General features: G+C 35.9%; 1 protein-coding gene across 5 annotated transcripts; it reads right to left on the bottom strand.

The window, feature by feature from the left end:
* Nucleotides 1-467: 467 nt before the first annotated feature.
* Nucleotides 468-17,382, bottom strand: FAM204A (family with sequence similarity 204 member A). Of its 5 annotated transcripts, none has more exons than XM_013948693.2 (8): nucleotides 17,329-17,377; nucleotides 16,414-16,763; nucleotides 15,458-15,548; nucleotides 14,914-14,950; nucleotides 14,247-14,346; nucleotides 12,385-12,474; nucleotides 1,200-1,306; nucleotides 468-842 (listed from the first exon to the last, which is right to left on the bottom strand). In XM_013948693.2, exons 2-8 carry the CDS (start codon nucleotides 16,669-16,671, stop codon nucleotides 791-793), a joined length of 735 nt encoding a protein of 244 aa, XP_013804147.1. In that variant the 5' UTR covers nucleotides 16,672-16,763; nucleotides 17,329-17,377; the 3' UTR covers nucleotides 468-790. The 5 variants fall into 5 exon arrangements, with proteins under 5 accessions (XP_013804147.1, XP_067156399.1, XP_067156402.1 ...); XM_067300298.1 differs by having other exon boundaries at nucleotides 16,737-16,763; nucleotides 17,329-17,375; XM_067300301.1 differs by lacking the exon at nucleotides 17,329-17,377 and adding an exon at nucleotides 16,929-17,294 and having other exon boundaries at nucleotides 16,737-16,763.
* Between the last annotated feature and the right edge of the window lie 2,355 nt (nucleotides 17,383-19,737).

Consider the following 19,737-nt stretch of genomic DNA (forward strand, 5'->3'; position numbering starts at 1 on the left):
TAACTGCACAATATAACAGATTTTAGATATTGAGACATGCATTTCTACACTTTATCTGCTCAAAGACACTGGAACTTCAAAATTGGAGTTCTTGCAAAGAAAAGCAAAACAGAAGTTTAAAGCATTTTGAAGACCAAGGCACCAGGACATGATGAATAGTACCAGATCCTACCAAGAGAGGAAAGATGGACTTTTTCAACCTTTTTTTTTACCCTGTTTACTAAGCAATAAAGCCATACACAGAAATAATTGTAGTTTTAAACAGACAGGGTGGGTTTGCTGCCCCCTCCACTCCCTTAAAAAAAAAAGAAAAAAGAAAAAAGAAACCCTGAGCACTGTTTTCAATGCAGAAAAAAAGTAATTACTGCAGTAAGTCTGTACAACTTAATACAAAACACATAAAGGGACAACTTATCCCTCTCCCTATACCCACATACCACAATTATAATTACACCCCGACACAGAAGAACACATTTGGATCAAATATTTTATTACAGCTTTACAGAATTCTCTATCAGACTCCAAACTGGTATTATCTACAATGCTTTATCCTAGATTTTCATATTTTGGAGAACAAGGCTATCTAAATGTCAAGACTGTTATATATATTATTTTTGCTACTTTGCAATAGAGACTTGAAACAAAATAGTCTAACAGCATTAAAAGAAACAATGAATTTCCTGCTTTTTTAATAGTAGCATTGTTTTTTGGTTTGGATTTAAGAAAAAGTCACCCACAAAGATTCTTCAGATAAAAACAGGCATATGACTCCTGAGGAAAACAACATGAGTTACATGTATCCCATGTTGCTTTTTGTTTCCCACCTTTTCTTAGCTTCAAATCTGAAATGGAGAACAAAAACAGATTAGGAATCATGAACATATATGCTTCAAGTATTCAAGCATACCATACTTAGCAGTAATGACAATAAATAAATAAATAAATCAAAGCTTCTTTTTAACAGAGATTGTCTTTTTAAAAGACAAGGCAGATGTAAACATGACCAACACATTAATTCTGGTAAAGCCTTCCTATTTAGTCTCAACAAAACAAATCACAACAAGAAATCCATGGTTAAACTAGCAAATAAGATTAGTACAAGCCTATTTCAACTAAGGAAACAGCAACTGAAATTGCATCGTATACATTTAGTGCCAATGAAACCACAAATGTTTAATTCCATACTCAAAATGACTTACCCCCAAGCAAGCTTCTTTTTCTTTCGAGCTTCTTGGGCAGCCTCTGCTTCTTGCTTAGCTTTTACAAAGTTGCGGCAAGCAGCAGCTTTGGCAATTTTCACTCCAAGCTAAGAGGTAAAAAGAAGGAAAAAAAAAAATCAAATTGAAGTAAACTGCTCATATGAAACATAAGCCCCACAAATGAATTGGTCTAATATTGATTCTCAAAAGCCATCAGATATTTTAGCATCTTTCAACTATTAGGTTGATGCTATACTATAAGACTGGATGGGCAAGAATGTCTCAAGAGATATACCAAGGAGTGGGATTCTGAGCAGGCAATCTTTTTCACACCAATTCTTTCCATTTAAAAGAACAGCTAAAAGCAAATGACAATAGCTGTGCCTCTCCACTTCCTTCCTTTACATCTATTATTAGAAACAGTCTGCAACCTCAGTTGTTTTAAAATGATAGTGTCAGGCTACTACCACAAATTTTCCAATAGTTCCTGTAGTCATGTTTTAACGAAGCAGTGTCCTTAGAGTCCATTTGGTGTTTAGTCTTCACATTACCAGATTTTAGATTATTAGTTTGAAAAGCATGCATATTATCACACAAGACCTTAATAGACTTTAGGTGAATACCACTTTACTTTCATAAACTTATTCACACCATGAGAATTAAATTCACATTAGTGTATGTCAAGAGGAAGAAAAGCAAGAGGGAAGATGGTACTGTGAACTATGACCAAATTATTTTCTTCAGTTAACATTTGTAACTTATTGTTCATTTTAGTTACACACTATGATTGCTGTCATTACTTAACATTATTTGCAACTAAATTATGAATTATTGAAGAATTTGATCTCAAAAGTTACTGCCTTCCTCCAAGACCAAAAAAAAGCAATTCATTTCAGCAAAACTGCTATGAGCTGTTATGCTGGCAAAAAAGGTTTTCTTTCCACCTAGTTCAAAGCCTACTGAAGTCAGCTACCATATTTCTAAGTTTCCTAAACAGTCTTTAGAGAATCAACAGAGGCATGGAAGACCAAATGATAGAAGACTCTTCAAAATTTTGGTAAAAATTCTATGCTTCATAGTAATCCATTTCAATCTGCTGCATCTATACATCTATATTTACTCTGAAAGATGTTTCATCCAAATAAGATGAGACTCAACTCAAGAATGCATTTTGAGGTATAGATGTACTGGCATACATTCAACAACTATACTTAGAACTCTCCTCCTAGAGAAGCTGTAGGTTGAAACCCTGATTACTAGTTTAAGATGAAGGACAGGGGAAGCAGCTGTCTTGCTGATCACTCCAAGCTCTTCTCCCTTCGATGCTTTCATTCACTTACGATTCAAGGAAGTAACCATTTTGCAGAAGGCTTTGTGAGTCTGCTTGCATGTAGAGCATTAAGCACAATATCAGTTTGTGCTTTGAGGCCCTAAGCACTGTGGCAACAAACAGTTAAAAAGTACACATAATATTTTTAAAGGAATTGTGTAAAATGACTAAAGCTAAACAATTATTTCATCTAGCTTTTGCATGTATTTGGGGGTCATAAATATGTATCTATGGAATTATCTTGATGTACAAACTAGATCATGTGATCAGACATTTCAAAACTTTGATATCATTAGTTATATATTTTTCCTGAATGGGAACAACATTTTATGTAATTAGTAATTCACAACTGATGTCTGAACTGCCAAATCCTAAATATTAAGTGACAATGTAAATAAGAGAATGCTATACTCTGGTACTCTTTGACTAACTTAAGTGCAGCTACTAGTTGTGATATGCTTGCACTATAAAAATGCTTCAGAAAGCTCAACTAAAATATTAAAAAATAATTACTTATTAAGAGTGGATTACTTATTAGTCAAAAATAGAGCAATTTGATGACTGGACAGTGTACTCAATCAGCAGAGCTATGCCTTTAAACATTATTTCCGAATTGCATTTTATCTCCTAATATACTCAAAAATTTACTCTTACCATGTGAGGAATAACTTTATCTCCTTAAAATATATTCTAGTGGTCCTATTAAACATTTATACACATACAATTACATACAACTGAGGTCTATACAAGCACTGAGGAAAAAAACCTTTTGATTTGTATTTCTTGGAAGGCAGAATGAATTCTTCCATCTTTGAAAGGTATGGAAAAAATGGGATAATAAGATCCTCTGTAGTAAATGTGGAAGGAAAAGGAGACACATTCTGCAGCACTAATGTTATCATTTCTAGGTTACATAGAGACACATTTGCAAGACATGAAAACAAATATGTCACATATAAACACACAAAAAAATTTTAGTCAGATTAAACATCTTCCACTCCCACACCAAGACATACATCTTCACTTCCCCTCCCAAAAGAAATCCCTAAAAGCTTGGTCAATGGGTTTTTCATTAAAAAAAAAAAATTTCAGGTCATCAGATAACTCAATAAAATACAATGTTAAAAGAAGTAAGAGCACATGAATAAAAATATATACAACAATTTCTTGTGTAGTCAAAGTATCAGCATTTTCCACATAGAACAGCCAATATTTTGCTGCATTTTAATTAAGGTGTCTAAACATTATCACAAAGAACTGCAAATTGGTCAGAGCACGCAGTAAGGAAAATTAAGCTCTAAAGGCTTTTTATCACCATATTTCAGGAACCAAGGGTGTAAAATGTTCTAATTTGGGATATATTAAAAGCCATAAAAGGTCTTTCAAAAAGATTAATGGTACTTTGCTTGGATTTAAGATAAGGGCTTTAGCTGGTTGGAAAAGCAGGGCCCTGGCTAGACCCTTGAGGCATTCATCTTTACAGCCACTTGGAAGATTTGTAAAAGCGTCTGCATAACCTCAAGCAAACGCACTGCGACATTTTTTTTTTTAATTCCTTTCAATTTTACAGGTTTAAGGTGTGTAAACCATATTGGGCAGTAAAACTGATATAATGGTTCATCCTTGTAACACAGCACATATATTTTTTAAGACAAACTTAAAAAAAAAGTTTCTACAGGGCAAAAACCTTTCTATTTTGAAATTCACCAATAATCATGTCAAATATCTTACTATAGATGTTAATGTAACAAATGAAAATTTCTTATCCATTATTTTTCATAAAATTTCTCATCTGAAATTGTTACCATGTAACAAATTTCCAAATGCTTTTTTTCTTTATGAACAGTCAAGGCATTTAATTTAAAAATACCAATTATCATACTTTAACTTTTTATGGAATAACAGGTCTCTATGAAAAATACTTATGCCACTCTTTTGTTCTTTAATTAAATGAAAACAGATGTTTTCTGAAGTAAAGCGGAACCATTACTGGAATACTTAAAGTGTTAAGGTCTTTAATTTTTATATCAGTTCGGTCTACAATTCCTGATTGTCTTTACTCAAGCTCAACATTAATGTCAAGCAAGTTACCTAGGAGACGAAAGAGATCAAAGAGACAAAAAACCCTCAAATGTCTGATTAATCAAGCCTGCAAACAGCTTATTTCTTTTAGCCTGCATGCAAGTATGAAAATGAGATTCTGGGAGCCGTACATTGTGCAGATTTGTTCATTCTTATCAGAACAAAGCCAGCGGCAGCTTATTTCATGGATCATTGGCACTGTCATCAGTGCTACACAGAACGGGTGACAGCTCCTCATTTTGAGGCTTGAACAAAATTAGCAAAAAGTCGGCACAAATTAGCCTCTCATCTTTTTAGTAATATGACATTATTCATTTACTTTTTATCCAATTTTTAATTTTTTTCCTTGTCAGCTATCCCTTTCTAGCGTTTCTTGCACAGCATCATAAAACACTTTCAAAACAAGTGAAGAAATGGCTGAAGTTGAAATAGTATGTAAAGTTTAAGCAGAAGAGTGAACATTTTATTAAGTTGCAACAGAATCTATTGCAACTCTGAGAAAACCTGAAAATCTTGGCATATTTAACTTCAAAAATTATAAAACAAGAAGACTTTTCATTAAATTGAAATCACATTGTATAATACAAACATCGATGATACGAATAATGGGACAACAGATTCAAGACTTGCTCCAGAAATATTTAGGTGTGACATACAAAATGCTAAACCCACAGAAGCTCAAAAAAAAAAAAAATATCTATATTCAAACAGGTCCTGAAATATCCTATGGTCACACCAGAGAAGCCAAGCAGCCTTATAATACAGTGTTACAGTTTCTCATCAAGTATGAATCTAGTTATTTCAGGCTTGCCTTTAGCAATGATTTTCTCCTTTTATGTTATGGAATGTTATCCATTGCTGACGTATATAAAATATATAAAGCAAACAAGAATACTGAGTGGATTTTGCAGTGAAAATTGTCCCCTTTCAATGATGTGCTCAACTTCCACTGTAAAATAGTTTGTAATACCTTTGTTGTATTTTTATGCTGTGTATTACAACATCAAATTATATTTAGATGACACAGTAATGGAGCAAGGACAGAAGAATGTTCTAATAATTAAGCTTTTCTCTAGATTTAAACATTTAAATGCAAGCAACTCCTTCCATTCATGAGAAAACACAGCATTAAAAAAATTAACTATAAGCTGTTAGATGCTTTACACAGCTGCCTTTTAAGAAAGGCAGTTTAAAAAAAAAAACTGTAGTACTGTTTTCAGCAATTTCTTTATCTCTGTTCTTCTAAGTAAGAAAGCTTATTAACAAGCTTTGAACTTAAAATCACATTTACAATAATGTGCCATCAACAGTTTTATAAGCTAATTAGAAAAAAAGATTAATTAATGACTGGCTGCTAATAAAATGGCAATCATGAAGAAAGAAACCAAGGGTGCTAAGCTTCAACTACCACCAATTAAGAGCTAATTACAAACAAATTATATATGTGTTTTGCTGTGGGCTTTAATTTACTAAAATGGTTTTAATTAAAAGAGAAAACATGCTGATTAATTGAACTGCAGAAAAAATCTACAGTATAAACTGTGCTTTGTCTGTCTCTTTAATTAGATTTGTAACATCTGAAATCTTTTTTTAAGGTTTGTTAAGGAAAAAATGTACATAATTAAGGGAGCATAAGAATGTAATTCTAGGTGATAACCCTGCCATGTTCCAAAGGTTAAAAGAAAACAACCTCAATGAGGAGAGATATTTGGAAGCACCTCTACTAACTATTAGAAAGAAAATCCATCATAGATTTTTTTTTCCTTTAAAAAAGCCCAACCCCCCCAAAAAACAGAACAGGTCCTTCAATTGGCAGGAGAGTTCCAAGTTAATTGGTGCTTGGTTATATTCTGTATAAAACTACATCAATCTCTTCAGGTACCTAAAAGCATTATGATGAATTCTGAATGTTGCACAGAATTTGTAAGTGAAACTTATTATGCAGCTAGAAGGGCAGCCAATTCACCAAACATCATAACCTGCATATTTTTAACAGCAATGCATGTATGACCTGGTGATCAATCATATCCTACCTAGATTTTTAAAAGGAAAACAACAGCTTATGGAATGGTTCTCAATGGTTATGACAGAGAGCTCTGCTCATGTACTTCCCATTCTAAGTTATCTGACTAGAATTTACTTACAAAGAGTGATTGCTAATTTGATCATCGGGAAGTGGTCAAAACTGATGCAACGCAAATTTTGAAGACAACAGCAAGACTGATTGCTGTAGCATGGGAATGATACCTCAGGGAAGAGCTAATTAATTTGGTTGATTATAATACAGGTCTTTAATTTAAACTTGATTACAATACCATAGTTCCTTGTAAGTTACAGCTTTTTAAGTCTTTCACCAAAATGCCAGAAGCCACTAAAAGCTAAGCACTTTAGAATATTGCTGTCAGAAAGCCCAGCTATTTAAAGACTGATAACTAGTTCAGTAATTTAGCATACTAAATTACAAAATATTTTAAAAGTTTCTTTTGACAGGTAAATCTAAAATGGTCAAGATTTTATTGTGTTCAAGTTACAGTCCTCAGGCTAATACACTCTTAGACAATGTGGCACCTAACTACCAAGCAGTAACAAAAATCATGAGCAAAATGCAAAGTTTGCAGTCAAACCAAATCAGTTCTCAGAACAGCAGAGCCACACAGAAATCAGCATTCTGCTTCCAGAGACACAGCAGAGTGATTTGAGTACAAAAGCATTAAGAAAAAAATTTTTTTTTCCTCCAGAAAAAAGCCTGGAAATCATTTTTAGTTTATATATTGGGGGGGGGGGGTGGAGAAAACTACGACTGTTGGCTAGTTAAACTAAATCATTTAAAAAAAGAACTTTATGAAGACTTCTTGCAAATCAAAATTGATTGACTGCAAAACAAAGTTATTGGTACCTCAGGGTATCATCCTTACTCAAAAGGATACACACTTCCTGCTATGCACAGTCAACATAGTGTTCTAACTTTCCAAGATTCAGTGTCCCCTTCCCCACCCCCCAAAAAAACCCACCACCACACAACAACTAGGAAGATTCCCATAAATACAGTAAGACCATGAAACAGCATTTCAAGATACTATTCCAAAAAAGTTTTTGAAAATTTAGAAAAATTGACTGAATTGCAAGTGTCAGTTGCCACCTACATATCCAAGTACACACTATCCCTAAAAGCTTGATTAGCCTACCTTAGAATATCACCAAGAAAACCATTTTTAAGTGTCTACATTTTAAGTGCCAGTTAAATGTCTACATAAAAATCATTCTCTCAACAACATTCATTCTAAAAGGTTCAGGACTGCTTGGATATGTATGTTAACACTTGGCTTGACATCTCTCAAGTTAAACAAGTTATCGTTAGATATACAGTATTGACACTATAGCTTTAGGTATTCCTTTCTATACTTCACAATAGCCACTATGTTGTGGTTATTTATTACAGAAATGATCTTCAGTTCACTATGGGTTTTTAAGCACATTGTTGGCTGGAAGTTAATGAGTACAACCCATCTGAATTATGCTGATGCTCAACAAAAATTTTAATCACATGTAACCATGTTGATTGTATACGCAAACTGCGCCACAGCACAGAAATCATCAAGCTAGACAGAGTTCTAGAAGCAGTCTGGCTGAAAAAGCAGAGTTATTCATGGAGTAAATTATTCTGTACAATATAATGCAGACATGCCCATAATCTCTCAGGAAGAATTTCACTCATATATAAATAATACAATCAAGAATTTCAGGACCATTAGAACTCCTTAGTGAAGTAAAGCACCCCACAAGAGGACATGTTGTGGGTATGGCCAAGGATTCTACAGAGAGATCTGCCAGCCTGACAATTCCCAAACTAACTGCAATAACTTTTCTAGTCCCCAAGCTAGGATGGCAACAGGAGACAAGGCGTAGTAGTGAGATTTGCAAAAAGATTAGACTGAATATCATCGCACACAGGCAAATCATTTTTAATAGCAATTTAACTGCCAAGAATGGGACAATACGTTTATAACCACAATCTCAAGAGCCACCTATAAATCCACACATGCAGTCACTGGCAAATACAGAGCCTCACACAAAGTATCCAAGGATCATCAGAAGTCTAGTCAACCCAGGGGAATGAGCAGATCTGTGAAGTCCCGTAATCTTTGCAAACCCAATTTCAAAATTCAGCATTAGCTTCTCCAACTAATGCCCAACTGTCTTTCAAACTAGGAAAGACACACATATTTCTATTCCTTCATGCTTTGTTGTTCTCAGTGTGACCTCTGATGCTCCTAACTTGAAGACAGAAAATATATCATCTTCTGAACATGTCTCAATGTACATCTGTTACAATATACCTGCTAGCCTGGATCAAGAGAAACATTTACACTGTACAATTAGAAGTTCACATTAGACAAAAGTTTAGACTATGTCACATTTATTTTAGAAATGTCTAAATGGCCTTTAATTTAGACGCAGTACTAAAACGTCTCCATAGAGAACTTTATTTTGCTTGTTATAACTTCTAACTTTCAATCTAAAACCAAGAATGCTATGAGAATAAAAAAAGATTTAAGCTGTATTAGTACATATTCCTGAAAGAATTTAACAAATAGTATATACCCCAAACCCTCATTTACAGTAATACAATAACAACATATTCCTTAAAAGAATCTGCAACAAGTGCCACATGGAAACCAAAACACACAAAATCTTGAAGTAGTATCACTTAAGTTTTAAGGATGTAAATGTCAGTAATCCACTCACAGCTGCTAGATTACGCATATTGCCTAAATCATCACTGATTTTAAGGGAATCTGATTTAAAAGAAACACCCTCTCACTGTATCATAATGATAGCACATTGACAGCATCATTTTGGCATTCCTTTGCTTTTTAGGACACGTTTTACTGCCTATTCTCAGTCATCTGTTTATTTTTGGCTTCATTTTTCTAAATACTGAAGCTGCCCTATCAGTTTCACAGGCTTATAAGTGTTATACATCAAAAATTAGTTTCACTTATTAAAGCAGGAAACGGCTTTAAGAACTCTGGGATCTGTGCCTCAAAGCAAAAGCTTTATCAGCAGGTTCCAGTCACTGCTTCTTGCAAAAGAAAATGGTGCCGATTAAAAACCCATACACCTGATTTCAAAAAAAGAACACCTACCCACTGAACATTTTTCACATGGCAGCAATGGGGCTGTACCCCAAACAGAAGGCAGCTTATTTCTCATAGCCTCCATAACCCTGCAACATTGCTCAAGAAAAATGAAAATATACATAGAAAGATGAGGTCCAGATAAAATAACAATTCAGGACTTCATAAGCATTATATTTCAATGCAGTCATAGTGCAGTTCCATGTCTGATGTTGGGGCACTCGGAGGTGAAAGGGACACAACGAAATCACATGCTCCAGAAAGTAATTAATTTCCAAGTATTATATAAAATGAAAAGTCACATTTCTTTACATTGCAGAAAGAGAAGAAAGGTCATGTTTTAATCAATACTATACAATGTGAAGACAACATTTTATTAATTGTACTTATGTACAAACAATGCTGTTTTGAAACAGCCTCTCCCACAATTGCATCCTTTTCTACAGCTCTTCACTGAATCAGAATTAGTCACTGTAAGGTTTTCCTTAGAATAGAAGGACTTTAAAAGATCCATTTAAAAATACAGACTCTTTAAGACGACAAAGAAAAACCAATTTTGCAGTGGGTTATGTTGCACATCTTCACAATAGTGGAGCCCCAGTGAATTCACCGAGATTCTGCGCTCACAGAACTCCTCATGAGATCAAGCCAGAGTCATTTGAGTTTTTCTTCTCTCAACATACTATTTATTCAGATAAACCCACTTAACCAAAACCAAGTCAAGGCTGTGAATACTAATAACGTTCCAAGCATTTTGTTTTCAGAATTACAACATGTTAATATTTGAAAGTCAACAATTTGGAGCTAATGTTTCACAAATAATAATATATTGCTGTAGCACCTGCGATATGCTAGATATTGTACAATTCCATGGCTACTGAAATCAGATAGTAGTTTATCATAAATATTACAAAACCTTAGAACTTCTTACATTAATTTGTTTTATTGTCAAACAATTTGCACCGGAACCTCAGTATGTTTTATTGATTATGATACTCTAACCACTTTAGAATAGATGGTGTGATCCATTTGTGAAGGAGAATACAGTAGTAAGAATGTTTTAATAGTCTATACACAAAAGGTAATATAACAGTATCACTGTGAGAAGCGAGTCAGACTTAAAGGGCACATCACCCTTTATTTCTATTACTTTCGGTCATGAACTGTCATTTATGTGGAATGAGGTTTTGTAATTACCAATGAAAAGGCAGATAGAGTCCAGTAATTAGAAACTACCCTGAGTGATTAGATGTGGGCGTTTCTAATGAATGTGTAAGAACACCCCTGAGGAACAGCTAGCTTTACATAAAATATTTACAGAACCTTAAGAACTGTATTTCCTGTTTCAAAAGCCATTTGTTTTTAAAGCAATCATAATAGTATATTATAGTGCATTAAACCAGATTTAAATTTGTAATTTTACATTAAATCAATTACAGCTTTGCTTGAAATACTGTACCTAAACATTTTTTATATTTGCATCAAAGTGAGAAGTACTCAGACTTTTTATTTCCCTTTTTAATGCTTTTTTAATACCTTTCAATTTTATTGGTATACACAGCAGATAAAAAATCCCAATTATCTCTGTGAAAATGCAAAAACACGGAAGATAGATGACAAAGCAAAAACCATGCAGAAATTAAGTAATTAAGATAACTTAAGAGGACAGCTTCTCCACTCACCTAGCCTTCTAGCATAATACACCCATGCTTTTTTTTTTTTTTTTAAACTTATCTGGATTCAAAACTGTTCTAGCCATTCTTTTCATCTTGGTTTTGTTTATTCACATTTTCCCTGTCTGCACAAACAGAAGGGGGCTCAACAGCCCACATGGATTTCAATGACATACTACTGCTGCCACTACCTACCATATACGCACCAAACAAACTGTATTTCTCATAACAAATCTCAACTCACAGAAGCATCTGATAGATTCCTTACCAGTTTAAGTGTTTGCTCAGCACTACATAAAGTTTAAACGATCCAACTTTTGCAGCAAAAGCCACATAACCTTCACAAAATTACTCAGATGTACCAGCTAACAAGACAGCCTCATGAAAACGTTGAGTTTTCCACCTGGACTTATTTGGAGTTTTGTATTTAACCTAAAAATGTCAAATTTTTCCAGAGCAAAAGAAATATCCATTCATTCTATAAATATCACTCTAAGGCTATATCAAGATGTCTTGACATGAACTTGCTAGATCCCTGCCTTCCTACAGGCTTCTCAAGCCACAGACTTTTCAGAGAGGGAACGCAGAGAACAGTCTGAGGCACAGGGCACTGACAGGAAAGGAACATCCTGCCCACCCATTTTTTGGTTCATGATGTGCAGAAAAATCCAAAAGCTCAATACAGATGGCTAGTTACAGTCCAAGTGGTGGAGTCAAAAGCTTTAAAGTAAGGCTACTCGGGGTTGTTCACAGTTGTATTCTTCAATTTTTATATATAGCTGTAATTGTCAAAGCAATACTAGATCAGTAGTAAAGTCCTTCAATTACTGACAGAAGACTGACTTAGGAAATAGAAATGAAGCCCCAAGCAGTCTTCAGTGCTATTTTAGTTATGATTTTTTTTTTGCACCGATGTACAGAACTAAATGTTTTTTAAGAGCTTTTGTTAACAGGATACTTACCTCACGAATGGCTAATCTATCACTCAGCTCCTCAGCTTTATCAATATCACCTTCAGCCACAGACTTCTCTATGCTAAGTTCAAGGCCAGACTAGAAAGAAAAAAAAGCAAAAGTTTTTAGGACATATGAACAAGAAATAATACTTCTAAAGTGAATATCTTATTTTTAAATAATATTTCTTTCATAAAATTCTTCATTTTAGGATATTCCATAAACCTGTCATTCCTATGTAAAACAAATCATTTCGTCTATGTATTGCAATGGGCAGTATAATTAAGAATTCACTCAAAGACTGACTGAGCACAAATCATTGCATTAGTTCCACCTTATGTGTGCAATAATACTGTAGGTTAAAAAAAAAAAATTACACGGACTAGTTTATGCCTGTCACAATAAAATTTCATCTGAAGATCTGGCTTCTCTCTTCCATCCCTGGAGCTTTCTAAACAAAATGTGAAATGGGTGTCAGGTAACATGAAGAATGGCAATTACCACTGTATCATCACAGTTCTAAGATCTTATCTTCATCCAAAAACTGAAATCCGGCATGGTGCCACTCCATTGTACTAAAAAATTCAAGATTTTAGCAGTCCTATGTAAAACAATGAAAATGCTTCAGATTTTTTTAACCTCTGAAAACAAGGAACTAACCTTTATGATCAACATAACTTCTAACTTGTTTAGAGATAAAACTTACAAGTAATGCAACAATAAATGGCAAATTAATATTTAATGGATTTAATATATTAAACATTAATATTAATATTTAATTAAACTTTCATAATTGGAAGTTTCTGAAGGAATATAGAAGGCTAGCAGTAGTATTGTAAGTGACACTGACTTTAGAATTTCACAAAAAAAACCTTATTCTCTCATTAAAAAGAAGAGAGACTTTACAGCTTCACTGGATTTAAATATTAGTGATACCAAAGAAAAGTATATCTGACAGTTCCGTAGCATATATTTCTGTTAAAAATAGAAAAGCAAGAAACAGGCAAAATAATCAAAAGAAAAAGTGCAGTATTTGAAGGATAATTACTCAGGTGGAAGTCTTTCTTAAAAAAAAGAAGAAGAATTTGAAGCTGCAGTGATAGCCAATTCTGTTAGATGTCTTTTCCTGAAATGAGATCACACACACAAACACACACACAGCCAGCAACACAATCTCTTATCTTAGGTGGAAAGCATCCGCATTCTAATACTCTGGGCCTTATTCCAGACCTATCCTGAGTAGTTTAATGAAAACTGAATTTCCACCAAAAGGAAGAACTCAGAAGTGGTCAGTGTTCATGATTTGCATATAGAAATTTACTTCAGGCAAAAAAAAACCCCAAAAAACAAACAAAAAAAAAACACACAGAAAATTTATAAGGAAAATGATGCTAACTAAACATTTGATAAACATTTGACATCACAAAACTTACACAGGCCTCCACCGGAAAAGTTACAGAACAAACAATGTTATGAAGAACTCCCTGAATAACAAGTTTAACTTGTCCATCTTGTGGGGCTGCAGTTTTCTTAAACTATGACTAGCTGTACAATAATAGCATTTATGAACAGATTGTGTCCAATAAAGCCATATGGTAGATTTGGCCAAGGAATTAGTTGATGCATTTTAAACTTAAAACAACTTAAAAAAAAAGTCACTGTAGTTAAACATGCAAAGAAGTATTTTGTTTCTCACGATGATACAATAAAAAATAGAAAGGAAATAATCACACATATCATGCATATTAATTCTCAGGGTGATGTAATCACTTACACACTTTCAAACGGTCTCAGATTTATTCCTATTTCAGTTAAAGCTGACTTCTTTTATTACGAGTACAAGCTGACATTGGTTTTATATCAACAATCACCTTTTGTGGAGCCCTTCTATTCACAAGTGATTCAAATCTGTCATTGATTCCAAAGTATTGTGTAAGCTCTTTCCATTGGTCTTCATTTGCCAACTGTTGACTACCAAAAAAACAAAAACAAGATTATTATAACCAGTTTGCTTTCCACTGCTTGTAATATTCTCTTCAACACTAAAAGAAAGATTTTTCCATTTGGCAGACACACCTTTTCCACCCTTTTTTTTTTTTTTAATGGAAATGAAATTAATTATTTCTTTTCCTCTATGTATGTTATGCCACAATCTTGAAATCAAGCTTGTATGTAATGACATGCACCAAATCACCAAAAGTAACATTAAGTCCATATTAAATATGTTATGCCACAATCTTGAAATCAAGCTTGTATGTAATGACATGCACCAAATCACCAAAAGTAACATTAAGTCCATATTAAATATAAATTAACAATACATGTGTTCTGTTTAAAAAAAAGAAAAAAAAATCAAGCAATAAACTTCATCAAGCAATCACTGGAATCAAATTCAGCTTGCCTGCTACTGAACAACTTCAGCAGAAATTTCACATGATGTTCATAGCTATGACTGGGTAAAAATGTTGGCCACGTGCATGGCTAATTTTGCCTAATATTAAAAATAGACCTCAGATAATCACATTGACCTGTTTATACCTCTCAGTCACTTCTTTATTGTTCTTTTTCAGTTTTTCTGGAAAACAACAAAAACAAAAACCCATGTTACACAGCAATACCCTACAGCATCCAATGAAGTTAACAGAATTCTAATTGGTCACATTTCCTTTGCAAGATTGACATACTAGGATTTATTTGCCAGTGATTATGTGGATCTAAACCACTCAGCTGTAAGGCTTTTCACATGAAGAACCTCCTACACAATATCCATGAAGAAGAAATTCTAATTAGAAGATACAAAAGTCTGTCTTCTAGAATTATTGAAATATGATTAGCCATTATAAATAAGGATTAATTGAATAACATTTAAGAAGCACTATCTCCTTTTCAAAAATAACATAAAAGTATTACTTGGTTGGTAAAGCAACTAGGAAAAAAAATAAATCAAACACTAGTTAATAGTGAGACAATATCTACTCAGGCATTTTACTACAAGTCTTGGAAAAAACAGCAAGTCCCATTTGCAACTTATTTGATATTAATACCATTTTAGGAAAATAAATTCTGTAATTAAATGAAACACCTTTTCTGTGGCGCTTTCTTTTTTGGCCTCTGTTTCCCTGATTTGCTTGGGTTTTCATTTCATGTTTTTTCTTCTGAAGCTCCACAAATTTCTACAAGATGAAAGAAAAAGCAAACTTTTTTTTTCCAATCACAATGTGCTGAGAAATGCTGTCCCAATATCTCATTCATCCATGGTACTTTCCTATATCTATTACAGTAAAATTATGCATTGAGTACATCCCACTCTGATGGCATTAGACTAACTGACTCTAATCCTTATGTCACCTGACCTCTCTAACTTTCAGCCCTTCCTAAATCCCAGAACTACTCAAAGCTGTCTCTACTTTCTAACGGGGCATGATACCAAATACAGTCATGTTAGCTGTATACTCCTGAAGTATTTAGCATCTTGTTACTGCATCGATAGCAGTTTAGCATTCAAGGATGACTGACAGTATATTCCTTGCACAGCAGGCTACACATATGGACAGAGAAGAGCGACAAGTTTTTGCCAAGTTCTTATTTGGATTCAAAAGCCTAAAAGATAGGCTGCTTTGTTTTTCAGCAGATCCAATCTTTTCAGTCTCTACATGCAACAAGAGCATAAGCAACTATGAGTCTGAATCCCTGCAACTAATCCTTAGAGAAAGCAGAACAGCACACCTCTACTTAGCAGACCATAATCATCAGTACAGTGGCTACTGCGCTTAACTATAAATCTTTGCAACTGTCTTCCACGCTTCTAAAGAAGCTCAGAGTCCATATTCCACAATAAACAGAAATCTTTGTGCAACTGAGTAATCTACACACTTCCGTGTTGTGCTTTTAATATCACCCGTGCGCAACAACAACAAACAGAAACAAAAAAAACCCGTACTACCCAATATAACTTATTTTAATTTAAATATCAGACATGCAACTTCCAGTATGCTGCATTTACGCTTTGGACATTTGCAGACATGTAATGTTACCCACATTCCACATATTTAAAGAAACTCCAGAAGGGCATGCTTGACAATTATTTTCTCCATCTGTCACTGATATCAAAGTGGGTTTACTGATGGTGATACTTTCAGATTCACTCTCCTGGAATTCAGAAAGCTGAACTGTTTTAATATCTTCTTTTGTATCTTCCTTTGAGAAGGATATTGCACTATCCAATGCATCTCCATCATCAGAACTTAAGTCAACATCACTTTCATTCAGTCCTCGAGGTAACAGTCCGCTCCACATCTTCCAGTCAAAATAAGACCAGGACACTCCAGGTCATTGCAAAGACACTAGATTAATGTGCTTACCCATCTTGAGATAAAAACATAGTTAGCCTGTAGAAGAGAGAATTAAAAAATAATAAAACACATCATCAGAAACATTTTAATTTTTCCTGAGAAAATTGCTACCATGCTTTAGACAAGCTCATTAAAAAGTTTCTAATACTTAGTATTTAAGAGGGAGGCAGAGGAGCTAAGTAAACAGACTAAGGTTATTACAATGTAAAAGCTTTTGCTTGTTTTTCCCTTGTTCTTTAAAGTTTTCTCACTCCGGAACTGTTCATAGCTGCTTTCGGTTTTAGCTACGGTACGGCAGCAACGCCTTCCGTCTCTCTCCAGGGGCAGCACACTCAACCCTTCCACGCCATCGCTTCCCAGGACAGCGCAACTGCCTCCCCTCGCCCGGGCACCGCCGGGCACGGGCGGGCGAGTCCGCCAGCCCCACTGCCCCCGGCCAGCTGCAGGAAGGACGGAGGGAAGAGTCCGCTCCGGGGAAGGGGAAAGCCAGCAAGACGAGGGCAGCCCGACCGGAGCCGGCCGCTGCCTGAGGCCCCCGCGACGCCCTCCTAACGACCACGGACAACCCCCAACGCCTGGCTCCGCCACCAGCCATGTTTACCTGACCGCCATCTTGATACACCGTAACATGCCGCCCGCCGATTGGGCTCCGCCCCGCAGCCAATCAACGGGAGCTTTGCTGCCTTGGGCCCGGCCTGGCTGGTCACCATGGCAACCAGCCGGGGCCTGCCGTCGGCCGGGCTGCGAGGCGGGGCGGGGCGAAGGGAGAAGGAAGCGGCCTTCCGTGGGGCGGTGGGACGAGGCAGGCCCTGCCCCGCGGCCGGGGCGGAGGCGGACGCGTTCTTCGCGGGGGCCGTGTCCCGGCCGTTGTGGGAGCGCCTCTTCGCGGGGCCGTGCCGAGGCCGGGCGGCGCTTCTCGCAGTGAGGCCGCTGTGGGGGAGCGGCCGCGGGCTGAAGAGGCAGGTTCTGAGTGACTCCCTGCCGATAAAGCAGACCCAGACGGGGCCTCTGCCGAGCTGCGTGCTTGCTCCCAGGGACATGTGCTGCCGAAGGAGCTCATGAGTGGTCGCGGGCCTGTGTTGCAAGAGTGGTAACTTATCGCACCTAGGAGAGCTCCAGAGTGGTTTAATGCCCCAAAATGTGAAGTCAGGTGCCTTAGCCAGAAGTAACAGCAGGCCCCTGAGAGAAAGACATGACGTGTTTTCCAGCAATCCTAGTTGCTATACAGGAGCATCGCAGTGGCATTCATTCCAAAAAATAAATCTGTAAAAACACAATACAGAATGTTTAAGCTGGGACAGACTGACGAGGGTCTGCAGCTTTACTATTCAGGGATAGAAAAATCCTTTAAAAATTCCCCCAAATGCCTTGGGTCAATGTGGTAAAGGGAAAGCCTTGATGAACTTAGTCCCAGAACTTGCAGGTTGCAGGATCAGAGCTTGAATTTTCATTAGACTGTTCCAAGAATGCTGAAAAGACAACACTCCTCTTTGAAACCAGTCTGGGATTCTGATCCAGGTAATACCTGGTAGAACAGCGGGTAGCATCGAGGTGTTTAAAAGGTGAACAGTACAAAAGGTCTCTGGAGGGCATTCAGTAAAGTACTTGTTTGGAAGATTCTGTTACACCTTCTTTTGTCCTTTCAGCTTACATAGCTGAGACAGAAGAAACAAGGATTTAGGAACAGCCTGACTATGGTTCAGGAAGAATATCTCACATGTAAGGAACAACGTGAAAGGTGGCACAGAGAAATTGCAGGAAAAAGATGAAGGGATAACACTGACATCATTGGCATTGAAATGTGTCTGAAAGATGGGAGAGTAACATGTTTGAAATAATCTGTAAAAAGATGCATTTTTGGAGTGACATTTTTGACAGATTGGAAAGTAAATCTTAGTATCAGAAAAGACTTCTGAGAAAGAAATCGTCGACATCAAATCAGGACATAACCAAGTTGTGGACAATCAGTTCAGCTGTGAGGAAAAAGAGAAAGGGGCAAGAGTTTAAGCATTATGAAAGATAAAGATGGCTAACAGAGACTATACCTTCGAGTAGGATTTCTTGTGTAGATCACAGTTTCTGACACTGGCTGTACATGGAAGGAAAAATAGCCACCTTTCTCATGGACATAAAACAGGATCTTTGGAATTGCTTACTTTTTATGCCATAATTTTGCACCCTCAGATTCATTTCTAAAATCAATTAATTCCGTAAGTAATCACTTTTTCATGAACCACATGTAAATTTCACACTCAGCTTGCTAACCACTTTTTCCTCTCATCTGGGAAATCAATTTTTAAGAGATTTATTTTATTTACATTTAATAATTGAATCTATTTGGTATACAGACAGATAAGTGGTAATTGATAAACGTATTGATATTAGATACTCATTGCCACTTATTCTAGATAGTTGTTACACTGTTAATCTGAATGAGGTTTCTTAATGTGAGCTAATTTGAGAACGATCCAAAAATGCGACATCTTTATGATCTGTAAATTCATGTTCGGTAGGGATAAATTTTCAGAAGGCAAGTTTCATTTCATGACACAGTTTGTATCTTCAAAAGTTGTGCTCCTAATTTAACATCCACAATCCAGTTTTTGGCACAAATTGGCACTGGTGGGGCACATAAATGAAGTACTCAAATGTTCGCTTGCTGTTCATTTTATGATTACAGATTTATTGCATTTGCAATTTCGGGAAGCCAAAATTCAGGATAATCCTCAGTTCTGCTGCAGCAAATTCTGACTTATCAAAGATCCTTGTAAGAGAAAAGACATCAAAAGAGCTCCTCCCTGGCTTTCACCATCCAAAAGCATTTATATTCAAAAGGTCAACGTTTGCTAAAGCTACAAAAGTGGATGTTGGCTACTGACCAGAATTTGCAACTTACTCTGCCTTTGTACAGAGTCTTTTTATGTGGGGTAAAAAGCAGAAGGGAGCAGTCTTATGACCAACACTCAGGTCCCTACATCAGATGTTGCGAGGGCTGATATTTTGTTCAAAA

Source organism: Apteryx mantelli, chromosome 7, assembly GCF_036417845.1.
Source record: "Apteryx mantelli isolate bAptMan1 chromosome 7, bAptMan1.hap1, whole genome shotgun sequence".
NCBI classification, from domain to species: domain Eukaryota; kingdom Metazoa; phylum Chordata; class Aves; order Apterygiformes; family Apterygidae; genus Apteryx; species Apteryx mantelli.

Coding starts and splice junctions, on each gene's coding strand:
- FAM204A (XM_013948693.2), bottom strand. CDS start 16,671: ATGTGGAGCGGACTGTTACCTCGAGGACTGAATGAAAGTGATGTTGAC. Junction 12,475..14,246: donor ATAGAAGGGCTCCACAAAAG/GTGATTGTTGAT, acceptor TTTTCTTTCTAG/TCTGGCCTTGAACTTAGCAT. Junction 1,307..12,384: donor ATAGATTAGCCATTCGTGAG/GTAAGTATCCTG, acceptor TTTACCTCTTAG/CTTGGAGTGAAAATTGCCAA.